Source organism: Marmota monax, unplaced genomic scaffold (genome assembly GCF_021218885.2).
Source record: "Marmota monax isolate L192 unplaced genomic scaffold, Marmota_monax_Labrador192_F-V1.1 WCK01_AAM20220418_F8-fsc00014, whole genome shotgun sequence".
Taxonomy (NCBI): Eukaryota; Metazoa; Chordata; class Mammalia; order Rodentia; family Sciuridae; genus Marmota; species Marmota monax.
Genome location: NW_026695222.1, coordinates 353,675 through 368,416, shown reverse-complemented (window position 1 = coordinate 368,416; position 14,742 = coordinate 353,675). Strand labels below are relative to the sequence as shown.

The following is a 14,742-nucleotide window of genomic DNA, read 5'->3' as shown; positions in this document are numbered from 1 at the left end:
TGTCAGGAACAGTCTCTTCAAAGTTATCTCTATTGACCTTAAGAAAGCCCTGCCATTTGTTCAGAATATATAATTCTTAAGAATAACTTCATAAAGCTAGGTAGTTTCTGGGGGAAAAGAAATATCTGTCTAAGGGGTCTTACTTCCCACATGTCTACAATCACCACCAATACCACCACTCCCACCCATTTTACTTCCTCTCACAGCCTAGAATATAGTTCAGAATATCTCTAAAACCTCAGTGATGGCACATTCATGACTATCTATGAGAAATCCTGGTGACCCAGGAACTCAGTCAAGAGAATGGCTGTGAATAAATTTGTTTCCCTAAGAAGATTCATACTTGCTTTGTGCCTTGAAAATAATCCAAACAAGAAAGAAAAAGCCCTTAAATCCTCTTAATAACTAGGCTTCTAATCAAAGTTCTTTAAAAAAGCACAGAACCACAATCAATCTCTCTGGGCTCGCTGAGGAGCAGCTGTCTCCAAGGCTGCCTCGCGCTCTTTTTCTACTTCCCTCCATGTGCCCTGGCGACGCTGCTAGGGCCCGGGTCTTTGGAAGTAATGGAAGCACCTCTCAACCTGGCTCATCAGCAGAGCAGACGAGCAGACCGTTTATTAGCTGCAGGGAAATACGAAGAGGCTATTTCTTGTCACAAGAAGGCTGCGGCATATCTTTCTGATGCTATGAAGCTGACTAAGTCTGAGAAGAATCATCTTTTGGACTCCCTGGATGCCCATATCATCTCTCCTTGAGTCTTCTGATGTCTCCTTCAAACTCCTTATGAGAAGTTATCAGTCTGTGAGAAGCAGGTGTTACATGAGAAGAGAAAAAAGCTTGCTCTAAAACTTTCTGGACTAGTTCAGAATTTCACTAGAAAAATGTGAACTACTTGAAAAAGTTAGCCTTGTTCAAAAACAGAATGAAGGCTTAGAGTCATCTTTAAAGGATGCTATTTTGGAGAAGGAGTCAATAGAAACGGAAAATTTGGAGGCAATAAATAAAAATCTGAATAGGTCCATATCTAAACTTGAGGATGAAATACTCCTTCTAAAAAAAGACCTAAAAGAAGAGAAAACTAAACATTATCAACAGGATGAATTGATGGTGAATATAGCAAAAGGATTAAGTTCTTAGAAGATGAATAAAAATCCTTCAAATCACAAATACCAGAAGCTAAAACAACCTTGAGACTATTTCAAATTAATGAGGAAGGATTTAAGGTAGCAATAAAAGAGGTTTTGAAAGAAAATTGCCAACTTCAGGAAAGTCAGAAACAGCTTTTATATGAAGCTGAAGTATAGAAAGAAAAAGTAAATGGCCTTAATAAACAGAAAACAACACTTGAAGACTCCAAAGTACATGCAGAACAAGTTGTAAAGAGATAAAGAAAATCACATTAATTTTCTGACTGAACATTTGCTGCAGATGAAAGATTGGGCTTCTGTGCTTGGAGAAGTCCTAAGAGATGATGGAAATGTGGAATTGGAAATGAATAGTGTTGTTGCTCACTTAGAGGATCAGCCAAAAGGAGATTTGAAAGAATGGTTTTATGTTGCTAAGTTAAATGCCTCTTTCAAAACCTTACAAGGAGAAAAAAATCAAATGTTTACTTTATTTTCTGAATTAAATGAAATAAAGGAAGACCTTATAGATTATATTAAAAATCTTGACAGGACAAGCATCTTTGCAGTCAAAAAATACACAATTTAAAAGTGAGAATCAGAATCTTCAGCAGAAACTTAATGTCATGATTGAACTATATCAAGAAAATAATATAAGTAAACCCCAAAGAAATTAATAGGAGAGAAAAATTACAAGGTAGAGCTAGAAGAGAAACGTTCCAAAATGGTGGAAAACATCAGCCATGCAAGTGAACAACTGGAGACTTATAGAAAGCAAGTCAAAGACCTTGAAGAAGAATTAGAGAGAACCATTCATTCTTATCATGGGCCCATTATGTACTATGAGAAAAATGCACATAATAAAATGTTGGTAGCTCAGAGTGCTGAAAGATACCTCAATGATTTAAGGAAGCAAAATGCTCATGAAAGACAAAAATTAACGGAAAATGAGTTTAAATTTAAAATTGTAGAAAACAATCCTTCTGCACTTGATGATTCAAATACAGTCTTTGGCAGAGAGAATTCCCCAAATGGTCCCTCAACATTGGGTTAACCTTCATCTGAGATGAAAGCTCCAATTTTGGAAAAGAAGGGTCCACTCAGACACTCACCTTTGCTTCCAAGGGTAGGAGAAAGAGACTCAAGAGGCCCAGAGAATCCTCTGGGCCCTCAGATTATCAATGAAAGAAGAGAATCAGTCTATGATGGGATAACTGATCCTCAGAGAGTGTCTTATAACATTGAACCCCTGTCACCTCCAAGGGAATAGAACCCTAAGATGATGATGGCTCCACCAGTCCAATCATATTCTGATCCACATCTTCCTCTACCAAGGCAAGATGGATGTTATTTTAATTATGGTGGACCATCTGGACCAGCAGAACCCAGAAGTTCTACTATGCTGCCTTTGGATAAAATGGATGGGCCTCTGTCTTCAGAAATGGAATCCAGTAGAAATGATACAAAAGTTGATCTTGGTAATTCCCATGTGCCTGATTCATCTCTCCCTACTGAAAATGAAGCAACTGGCTCTGGCTTTGCTTTCTCACCTTTCCCTCTAATCAGAGGTCCATTGTTTCCAATGGATCCAAGAAGTCAGTTCATGAGAAGAGGACCTTTTTTTTCTCCATCTCCTCCAGGAAACATATATGGAAAATCTTGAGAATGTTTTCCACCAGGTCCACCGCTCCCTCCATTCCCAATGGGACTGTGGTGTTTTCTTCATTATCTCCCCCCAAGAGCTGAATTTCCCCTCCTTCCTCCCCCGCATTCTGAAAGTAGAAGTGACTTCCCTTCAGGGTTGATTCCACCTTCAAATGAGCCTGCTACTGAACATACAGAGCACAACAAGAATTCTGACAATATTTTTATCTGCCTTCAAAAGTAATATATCCCTCATTTTTAGTTTAACTAACTGCTTTTACACAAGTGATTATACTTTTGCTCCAATTGTAGCTTAATGGAATTACAATTCTTAGAATAGTATTTTATAAATAAAGATGGTTTAAATATGAAAAAATAAATAAAAATAAAAATAAAAAAGCACAGAACCATCTGACCTTCCCCCACAACACCCCGTAGAATTCCGCCCTAAGGAAGGTTAAGATCTACATCCCTAAGCCTCAAGACTCCCCCTTTAAGTCTGCCACAAACCTAACCCACCTTCTTGCAAAGCCAAGAACTGGCCCACAAAACAATGCTCAAGCAACCAGATTCCATATTGTATCCAAATAGTAATTCTGTTTCTCAAAAGAAGTCTGGAATGTTCACAGAACCTGTGCCAATATTTAATAAAATTCCCTTCATGGTTCTCTAAGAACCATGAACCTATAGTAGAAAAATAAAAGCCAACTGTTAGCTTCATTAAACTATCAGAGCCCTTGCTTATAAGTAGTCCAAGTAAACTGATACAGCCTCTATAATAGGAACAAGTCATCCCAGGTCTATTCTGAGACCTGAAGCCCTAGTCTTTTATCAATGTTTTCTAAGCCACAGGATATTATAGCCAGGTAAATCTAGTGTACAGATGACAGCATTAAATAGTACTAACATGTAAATTCTTCTGCTTAGAACGCGAGGAAGTCTCAGCATCACCCCACACTATATTTAATATCTGGCACTTCCTAACTTCCCTGTTTAATAAAGGAAAGAAAGGATCAGGATCCAAACCACTGCCACACAATAAGATATAGTTAAAATTTAACTATACTGATTGTTACTCTGTATTCAAAGTTATTTTTCTCTTAATCGCAAATGATACTGATATTTTATTGAAGTAAATATAAGTTTCATCTTTATAAGTTTCATCTTTCAATTTTTACAAGTAAAAGTGTTTCTACTGGTTTCTTCAAAATTAGATGGGCCATTATGGATAGTACACAGATCTGGGAAAAATTAAGAATCTACTAGTCAAATGAAAAAAATTTGGCCAAGTCTACTCTGTTGTTAAAAAAAGAAAAAAAACAGTCAGGCGCAGTGGTGCATGCCTGTAATCCCAGCAGCTTGGGAGGCTGAAACAGGAGAGCCAGGAGTTCAAAGCCAGCCTCAGCCACTGCAAGGCAAAAAACAACTCAATGAGACCCTGTCTCTAAAGAAAATACAAAATAGGGCTGGGGATGTGGCTCAGTGGTCGAATATCCCTGAGTTCAATCCCCCATACCAGGAAGGAAGGAAGGGAGGAAGGGAGAGAGGGAAGGGAGGGAAGGGAGGGAAGGAAGGGAAGGAAGGGAGGGAAGGAAGGAAGGAAGGAAGGAAGGAAGGAAGGAAGGAAGGAAGGAAGGAAGGAAGGAAGAAAGAAACAGCTCTGTCCTAGATGAGAATTTGAATTTCCATTCCTTAAATATACAAGATACAAACTTCCACATAATCAGCCAATTGATCTGAATTTGTAATAATTCAGAAGTGGGGATCATCCTTAAACAACACAATTCCCTGCCATAATCCAGATTTCTTCCTATTACTACTGGCCTTCAGCACCAACTTTACCTGATAGCCATCACAATCAATTATGCACTTGAGAGAGGAGGAATGGAGTCATGGTAGTCACAGAAAGCAATGTTTTACAAATAATCAAAAGCTCTATGCTACTGTTTGTTATGAGTTTCAGCCCTTTCTTGTGCATTTCCAAATGCTCATTCTGAACACAATAACTCACTGAGTACTACAGAAGGTACACCAATAAAACAGTGCAGTAGAAATAACACTGGACTATGAATCTGAAGGCAGAACTTCTGGCCCGTGCTCTACTTTTAACTGGGAAATTCCTATAAACTTACCTCATCTCTTTGGAAAAGCACCTTTCAGAAAAGGGAATTGAACCTGTTATATTTTTTAGACCCTTCTGGATTAGATTCTGTAGGATTTTCCAAGCTGTCCAGTCTATATATAGCCAAAGGTTAATGAGCAGACAAGATACCAGTTTCATAAAAAGAAAGCTAGAAAGAAATCCTGCCAGCTCTTCTTTCCTCACAGATATTATACAGTTTATAATCTGAATGCAGAAAAACAAATATAACTTAAGAATAAAGAGCCTGCTGAAGGGCTGGGGATATAGCTCAAATGGTAGAGTGATTGCCTAGCTTGCACAAGGCCCTTGGTTCATTCCCCAGCACCACCAAAAAAAAAGAAAGAAAGAGAAAAGAAGAGCCTGCTGAGTAAACTTGGACAGATTTTCACCTTTAAAATGGAGGACACAGGAGTTAAACTTCACTGTGTCAGCCCTCAAGGTCCTCTGAAGTAGAGAGAGCATAGGCTGATGCAGTGCCAAAGTCACTTAAGGGTTTCTCAGCCTAGCTCTGTTATTAATCAGCAAAGTGACAGAAACCACTTAAGTCACTTAATTTCTCTAGTCTTAAGGTTCCTCATTTATAACACCAAGAAAGTAAAATATGCCACCCTAAAATATACTTGTTTATCATATTTTAAGATGGATATTCAGAGTGGGTACAGACACTCTGAAAAGCTGTTCTATGAGGGATATTTGTATTTCTAGAGAACATCTATATTACTGAAGTGAGCAGGCTTTCTCTCAAGTCTCCTTATCTGCCTCACCCGGATCTAGGAGAGATCATATCAAATTATCACTGCGCAGAGAATGGCACAGCATATCACATATACTTCAGATGACTGTTACATGGGAAACTTTATTTACAGAATAAGACATTTGTCCATAGTACATTTCATAACCTATCCTGACCTCCCCTCAGAAGCCTCAAGTCCCTATTCCTCTCCATAGTTCAAAGTGCTACTGAAGCTTCAACCATCTGTCCATTTCTTTCCATCCCATAGTTTGTCTATAGTGCATATCTGCAGGTTAATAAATGTTATAGTTTTTCTCCTCTTGATGTTTCTATTGTCAGTTCATTTCATAGATGAAAATTACTGAATCTTCAGAGGAAAGAGAAAATTGAAAACTTCCCTAGGAAGCTGAACTAATTCTAAGATGGTGTATTTTACTCTAAGATGACCGTACTGCAATATGGGTCAATAAAACATTTTCTGCAACATTATTTTAAAAAAATCAAAACCAGAGTTTAAAAATTACATTGGTTTTAACATTATCTAATCTAAATATATCTATTATCTGGGGTAAAAGTAATAATAAGGGAAAGGAGTGAAAATTTGTCATTATAAGATCTTCCAACTGGGGAATAGAGGAACTTCTCACTATATTGAAGTCAAACAGTCTCTTTGGTTCCAACTCCCCTCTGTCAGATGAAATGCAATTATCAGTGTAACTCAAAGCAAGAAAAGAAAATCAACACTATTTTCATCTTCCCACTTACCCATGAAGGTCTTACCTGCATGTACCAACACAAAGCCTCCACGTTTCTCCTTGTGGGACTGCTTTGTTTCCAATTCTTTGGCTGTTATTTTAACAGCTGAAGTCTGAGATGATCTGGAAGGCAGCCCTTCTCCAGAACTCATCCCCTTCTCCATGGTCATTCTCCAACATTAACATCTTCTATTAGGAAAAGGGCATAATTCTATCCAAAAGCAATTGTAGGAGATGAATTACCCTAGAGAAAAAAACAGGCACAAATGGTATGATTTCCTTCCACTAATATGTACATTACTTAGAAAAATCCAGAAAATATAATTTTTTAAAAAACTATTTTTAAAGTTATTTAATTGGGTAACACAATGATTATGAAAAGGTTAAAATTTAAATCTCTGCCCATTTACAGAATTTACTTAAAGACATATAAATGAAAGAACTATTATAAAAAGACTTTACGCTGAGTCCAAAGATATATTATCTTTCTTTTAGCCACACTGAAGTAATCCTCAATATAATTTAAATGTCATTTTCTCCTTTCTCCAAATCCAATATTAATAATCACTGGGACATTTTGGAATCACAGTGCTGCTGACAACATCACTGAATCTTGCTATAAAGCCTAGATTTCTGCTTAAAGAAATAAAACAAAAGAAAAGAAAGAAACTTACATGTAAGAAATTCTTAAGCTAACCAATTTAATGCTCCACAGCTTAATTCTAAAACACAAATGTTAACAAAATTATATGATTAAACCAAGAAATTAAAATAACATTTCTGCAAGTATCACGTAAAATATTATTTCTGAGGCTCTCCAGAGATAAATGAGACATAAAATTTAATAAAACAATTTTCAAGCAACTTATGCCACAAAGCTTCTAATTTTTCTCACTATGCATTGCAAATTCACAAACTTTGAACAATCCTGACTTAACAACAAGGGAAGAACATATTTCAATTTAAGGGAAAAAATTAAAAATCAACAATGAGAATTTTTTAAATTGCACTGTTAGGTAAAAATCTGCACCTGACGTTAAACTGAAAAAGGGAGGTGAAGATTATGAAGCTAACTTTATAACAATGTTTTTCTTTGAATGAATTCACAAAAATATGCCTCCATTATCTTTTTTTTTTTTTTTTTTTTTTTAGTAATGGTTCTGGGGATCAGACCCAGGGCCTTGTGTGTGCAAGGTAAGCACTCTACCAACTGAGCTATATCCTCAGCCCCTTCAATTATCTTTTTTTTAAAAAAGAGGTGAAGTGGGGCTGGGGATGTGGCTCAAGCGGTAGCACACTCGCCTGGCATGCGCGGCACTGGGTTCGATCCTCAGCACCACATACAAATAAAGATGTTGTGTCCACCGAAAACTAAAAAAATAAATATTAAAAAATTCTCTCTCTCTCTTTAAAAAAAAAAAAAAAAAAGATGTGAAGTCTTTCTTTTTCAGTGTAAAACGTAAATAGAAACATAAAAGTAACTTTGCTACCCAGTCCAAACAAGCAGCTACTACTCAAAGCACATTCTGTATCCCATTGTTAGTTACCAGAGCACATGAGATTATTTCATTAATATATTCACTACTGTAAACAGATATTTTCAATAAGAAATGTGTACAGTTTTCACAATGCTCTTCCTTCATATTAAAATTATATTTTTGAACAATTTTATTTGCGAAATCTAACAAAAATTTTGAGCTTTTTTTTATCTTTCATGTTTTCATATTTCAATTTGTCTTAGTTTTTTAATATTCCAGCAGTATTAATAAACAACAGACTGAAATTTTTTTAAGTTGGTCGTTTATACTAGAAATAGTCTGAGAAGCACTGCAATATGGTATTTTAAATTATTTTAATTCCTGGTTAAAGAGTTCATTTAGTATTTATTTTATATTTCACTTATAAGACAAATAGTTTAAAATCAAATATATGTATACACACACTGAAATGTTAAAATATTTAAATATATTCAAAGCACAGGAAAAAATTTTATTTCAAGTGGAGCTTTCAATTAACAGTAAATTAAAATGCCTATTTTTATTTCTGTTTGTGGTAGTAGCTATCTTCATAACAATGTTTTTCTTTGAATGACTTCACAAAAATATGCTTTAATCATCTTTTTTTTAAAGAGAAAGAGAAAGAGATAGAGATAGAGAGAGAGAGAATCTTTTTTGTAGATGGACACAACACAATGCCTTTATTTTTATGTGGTGCTAAGAATCGAACCCGGGTCCCGCTCGTGCTAGGCGAGCGCTCTACCGCTGAGCCACAATCCCAACCCTTTTTTTTTTTAATTTTTTTTAGTTGTTAAAAGACGTTTATTTAATTTATTTATTTGTATGTGCTGCTGAGAATTGAACCCAGTACCTCACACACACCAGGCAAGGCTCTACCACTGAGCCACAGCCTCAGCCCCTCAATTACCTTTTTATTATTATTTTACTTTACTTCTTACAATATTTCTCTGAGATAGGCTACCATTTGACATGTAGCAGTTGACAAACTGGAATTTAGTGGTCCATCTGTCAACATATAAATGCCATCATGTCTGGCCTGGCTATGAAATGAACTTGGGCCCACTGGAATTAAAAACATAAACACTTCTGAGTGAAACTAAGATCTTGGAAAACTAAGAGCTTCAGATTAAATAAAAACACATCCAGGAAGAATGAATTATTATTAACCCTCAAGCTACTCTCACTGTTATCTAATGTATTATTTCACCACTAACAAATTATAACATTTACAATTTATAATGAATATGGAAATATAGTAATAAATTATAACATCTACATTTCCTAATAAGGTTAAAAGTAATAGGCATTTAAATGAATGAGAGATTTTTAAATATTGCTTCTCAAGGTTGCCTAAAGAGAAAAGGCAGAAGATGAACCAATATGCTATTTCATGAGCAATTTAACCTCCCTCAGAGACTATCTGAAATATATTTATTCAACAAATGATATAATCTCAACAAACCCCTTCACAAATGCCACCCCCAAACTTCTACTGGACTGAAAAATAAGGAACTCGAGTGAATGTACTATCCAATGTGCAATTCTGGCCTCCAATTCTCAATGATTCCTGAAATGTATTTTAATTCAGTTAGAAATGAAGCAACTTCAACTCCAACATCAGTTTTTGTTTAACTCAGAACTCATTAAAGATCTGATAAATAGTTTCTAGAAATGACAAAAAGAAAATTTAAAAGGGCAAATGGTCAATCTTAGTTTACAGGAAAATTATATAATGGTTTAAACCAAAAGAAAGATACAAATAAAAAGAACTACACTAAAATACCATTTTTTACTTAGATTGGCAAACCTCAAAATACAAGATAACAGGTTTTGAGAGAACAAAGAAATAAAGCATTCATAAATTGCTAGAGGCAGCAAAAACTGGTACAACTCAATATGGGCAATTTGGCAAAATTAAGATATGAACCAAAAATATGTCTTGATGAAAATGGATAAGGGGCTAGAGCGCTTGCCTCTTATGTGTGAGGCACTGAGTTCAATTCCCAGCACCTCATATAAATAAGCAAATAAAATAAAGGTCCATCAACAACTAAAAAATATTTTAAAAAGAAAAGAAAGTGGTTAAAAATAAAAGCAACCACTGGAAAGAATGAGGAAGTACTTGATACAGATATGAAAATCTCAAAGACATTTGGTAAATTTAAAAAGGCATGGAAATAATTCAAATTAAATTGTTTCAAAGACATGCTACAGAAGTATATGCGGTGCCATGTGGAGGGGGGAAGCACATCAGCTAACTATATATGCAACGTATAAATATTGATGGGTATACCAAATATATAAATTATATATGTACATGTACATATTTCTTTATTTATGAATGGTTATCTTTTAAGGTTTTTATTTTTTAAAAAAGTAAATGACAGCAAAGTGCATTACAATTCTTATTACACATATACAGCACAATTTTTCATATCTCTGGTTGTATATAAAGTATGTTGACACCAATTCATGACTTCATACATGTACTTTAAATAATGATGTCCATCACATTCCACCATCCTTGCTAATCCCTTGCCCCCTCCTTTTCCCTCCTTATGAATTGTTATCAGAAGGAGATGTCAGTGACCAATGAACAAAAGCAGGATGGAAATTTCACTGTTCATCCTTTTATATCTTTTGAACTTGGCCCATCTGAATGTGCTACTTACAAAAAAATTGTATTTTCATGGAAACACTAATTAATGAACTAAGTCCAACATCCAAAATAGGGCAAGCCTATAAGATCCCACTTAAAAAATGCAGTAAAAAGGGAAATACCACATTCATAAGCCTCTTATCCTACCTAAGAAATACACAAAAACATGCCCAAAGATTCTCAAAGGGTCTTCTGTTGTTGTTGTTGTTTTGTTTTGTTTTGTTTTGTTTTCTGGATCTTTAACTTATAGGACACATAAACTACTGATAAGTCAAACTGGAGGGGAGGTGGGATCACATTATTTAATCTCTACAGTTAAGATTAGATAGTAAATAATAATATAATGACAGTAGATTAACATTAAATATCCCTGTATAGTTTTTATCATATTTATAAATATTATTAGGAATCATTATTTGAAACTGCTGCAGCATACTTACACCAACACATTGACCTACAAGAAAGACATCTAACACTTTTAGGTAACACTCAAAATAGAAGGTTTCCAATGAAAGGAAATCAAAAATAGTTGATAGTTTTGTGAAACAAAAAACAATATAGGAGTTGGGGGTTTAGCTCAGTGGTAGAGCCCTTGCCAAGCATGCAAGCCCCTGAATTTGATCCTCAGAACCACACACACACACACACACACATACAAAAAAAAAATCTATAGACCATTTTTATAATCCCTTCATTTCTGAATAATATGTTTGAATATGGAATTTTCTCAATTTACTACAAGCAATGCAGTAAAATTCATTATGATTATTATCATTTCTAAACACTGGCAGCTTGTCCATAAACCACAATAATTACTCAAAAGTTAAATATAAAGGTTTCATATGATCCAGAAAATTCCATTTTTAGGTACATACTCAGAACTGAAAACAGATATCCACCCACAAAAACTTGTACCTGGATATTTACAGAATTATTCAAAGTAGCCCCCCAAAAATGAAAAACTCAAATATCCATCAAAAGACCATGTGTTTGGGGTGGGGGACTAGTAGATTCATAGAATGGAACATTTTTCACCTGTAAAAAGGAAAGAAATGTTGATACATAACCACCACAATGTGAATGGGCACTGGAAACACTGAAAGAGGTGAGACACAAAAGGCCACCTACTATATGGTCCCATTTATATGAAATATCCAGAAGAAGCAAATCTAAAAAAACAGAAAATAGATCAGTTGCTTGGGAATGGAGGGATCAAGGGGAAATGGAAGTGACTGCTAATGAGTGCAAAGTTTCTTTTTGTACTAATAAGAAATGTTCAAAAATTGGGGTGATGATGACTGTACAACTCTGTGAATACACTAAAGATCACTGAATTGTACAACTTAAATGACTAAGTTGTCAGATAAATTATATCTTAATAAAGCTATTTATAAAAAAGCAAACTTCTTGCTCCTCATAAATTACATCTTTTCCAAATTACTAAACCCAGTCACCCTTTTCTTAATCTTCTGCTTGCAACCTTCAATTCTCTAGATCACCTGCTCTCCTTTGGCAAGCATATCAATCTACTAAACTAGCTCTCTATGATCCCTCTGACTTCATTCTCAAATGTCTCCTTTAGAAATTTTATCTACTGGGGGGAATTTCAAAAATATCCTCTCAGCAAGTCAGATAATTCCTAACACTTTTTTTTTTTTTCCTGGACAGCTCAAACTTGACTTTCCTTGTTCTCCTCCCCATAAATATCTAGTCTTTTTACCACATTATTCTATTTTTCTTACTAGCATTACCCTTTCCTAACTCACCTTAAAGTCCTCTGGGGTCTGGGAGTGTAGAGCACTTGCCTAGTATAAACAAGTTAGTTCCTGGGTGGATGCCCCAGCACTAAAAAAAAAAAAAAAAAAAAAAAAAAAAAAATCCCTTAAAGTCATTTTGGACTCTACCCAAGTTTTCAAATCCTATAGGCTTCCTCCAGCATTTTTCTTATCTTGACCCTTATTTAGCCTATACACTTTTTAGCATAATTTTTCCAACAACATTTGTACTTTTCTTCCCAAATACAAGCTATCATAAAGCAACTATGTATAAAAGGCTGCCAAAATAAATCTCATAAAGGATAATTCCAATTAAAACAAATACCATGCCAAAAGACATGAGTAGACATTATATAAAAGAGGCAATATAAACTGGATATTCAATATTTAAGAAACAATATTCAAAGAAATACTAACTCTGTACTGGCAGGATGAACTAATGTAACCATTTGAAAAGGAATTTGTCAGTAAGTAGCAAGAGCCTTAAAATGTATAATATTGTATATACTATCTTTCCAGAGATACTCTATATACGAACTAGTCTATACAGACACAGTTAATAAGGAAAATTAGGAGACTGAGGAGCAAGGATGAAGGGGAAAGTTGATTTTCTAATAATGTTTTGCATTTGAATATTTTGCTCAGTATTAACTAACTACTGAATAGAGACTATTTAACTTTGACATCTCTGAGACCAAGATAAATGTTAATTAACTTGAACATCAAGGCCAGGAAATAAAATCAGAATAAAACATTGTTTTGTTTTTGTTTTTTTAACTCCAGAGACCTACATGGCAATACTTTAAGGTTTAAATCTTGACCTCATGTCTCTCAATGGTTTATTATTTTCCTAATGCATGTGATAACACCTTTTTCTTTAAACCATTTAGAAAACTACCAAGTCATGTTAGTTTGGAGTTCAGGTTTTTCACTCTAGCTGTGTTTAGTCTTTCAGAAGTGGTCTAAGGAGGAAGGAAGTCATCTCACAGCAGAAAGCTTTTACAGAAATTCAACCCTTAAACCATTTCAACTGATGAATAAGGAACCTAGTCTTGTTGATTTTAATCTCCTGTCAATGCAGGTTTAATGCCTCATTAAATGAGCTCCAGAACATCTCTGACCCATTAATTCCACTTCTGAGAATATTTTCTACCAAAATTTTAAACACAGAAAGGATTTTAAGTCTTCTATGCTGTGTTTAACATAGAATACAGATTTTTTTTTTTTTTTTTAAATCTGGGAGCAACCTAAAAATTCAACACAGAGTTATGGTTAAAACAATGACTCATACATTTATGGCCAATTAATTTTCAACAATGGGGCTATGATATTTGATAGAAAATGGCACTCTTTTCAACAAATGCTGTTGGGGAAACTAGATAGCCACCAGCAAAAGAATGACCTTCTTAAAAAAATATTTTTAAAAAGATTGTAGATGGACACAGTACCTTTATTTCATTCATTTGTTTTTATGTGGTGCTGAGGATTGAACCCAGTGCCTTACATGTGCTAGGCAAGTGCTTTACCACTGAGCAACAATCCCAGGCCCAAAAGAATGATCTTGATAACTAAATTATTTAAATTTAAAAAGAGGGCTGAGGGGCTGGGATTGTTGCTCAGTGGTAGAGCCTCACCTAGCACGGGCGGGGCCAGGTTCAATCCTCAGCATCACATTAAAATAAAGGCATTGTGTTGTGTCCATCTACAAAAAAGATTCTCTCTCTCTCTCTCTCTCTCTCTCTCTCTCTCTCTCTCTCTCTTTCTCTAAAAGAAAAAAAAAAAAAAAAAAGAGGGCTGGGGTAGTGACTCAGCGGTAGAGTATTTGTCTCCCACATGTGAGGCACTGTTCAATCCTCAGCACCACGTAAAAATAAATAAACAAAATAAAGGTATTGATTTCATTTACAACTAAACAAAATATTTTTAAAAAAATAAATTAATTAAAAAAGAATAAACTTTTTTAATTCCTATTTCATATTATATACCAAAATTAATTAGAAATGGATCAAAATCTAAACATGAATGAAGAGATATAAAATTAATTCTTAGAAGGATACACAGGGGTAAATATTTGTGACCCTGGATTTAGCAATTATTTAATAGATATGACACCAAAACCACAAGCAACCAAAGAGACAAAAATATGTAAATTGGACTTCACCAAACTTTAAACTTCTGTACTTCAAAGGATACTATCTGAAAAGTGAAAAGATAGTCCACAATATGGGAGGAAATATTAATATTGCAAATCAGATATCTGGTAAGGCACTGTTATACAGAATATAGAAAGAATTCATACAGATTACACAACTGGTGTGACTGCGCCATGTTCAGCCAGAGAAGGAGAAGTTAAGCTCCATTTGTGTACAATGTGTCAAATGCATTCTAATGT

At 34.7% G+C, this 14,742-nt stretch overlaps 1 protein-coding gene across 5 annotated transcripts in view; it reads right to left on the bottom strand.

Moving 5' to 3' along the window:
• Window positions 1–14,742, bottom strand: part of Tasp1 (taspase 1) — a 292,780-nt gene that overhangs the window by 276,149 nt on the left and 1,889 nt on the right. For 4 of the 5 annotated variants that reach the window (XR_009225849.1, XM_046433599.2, XM_058575633.1 and 1 more), the window contains exon 2: window positions 6,425–6,643. Coding sequence is in view for 4 of the 5 variants with exons in the window: in XM_046433599.2 (XP_046289555.1) it covers window positions 6,425–6,569 (145 nt within the window). In the remaining variant the exon portion in view is untranslated. Of the gene's footprint in view, window positions 1–6,424; window positions 6,644–7,073; window positions 7,094–14,742 lie in introns of those variants that run through there. The other variant, XM_046433602.2, reaches the window with a different exon arrangement.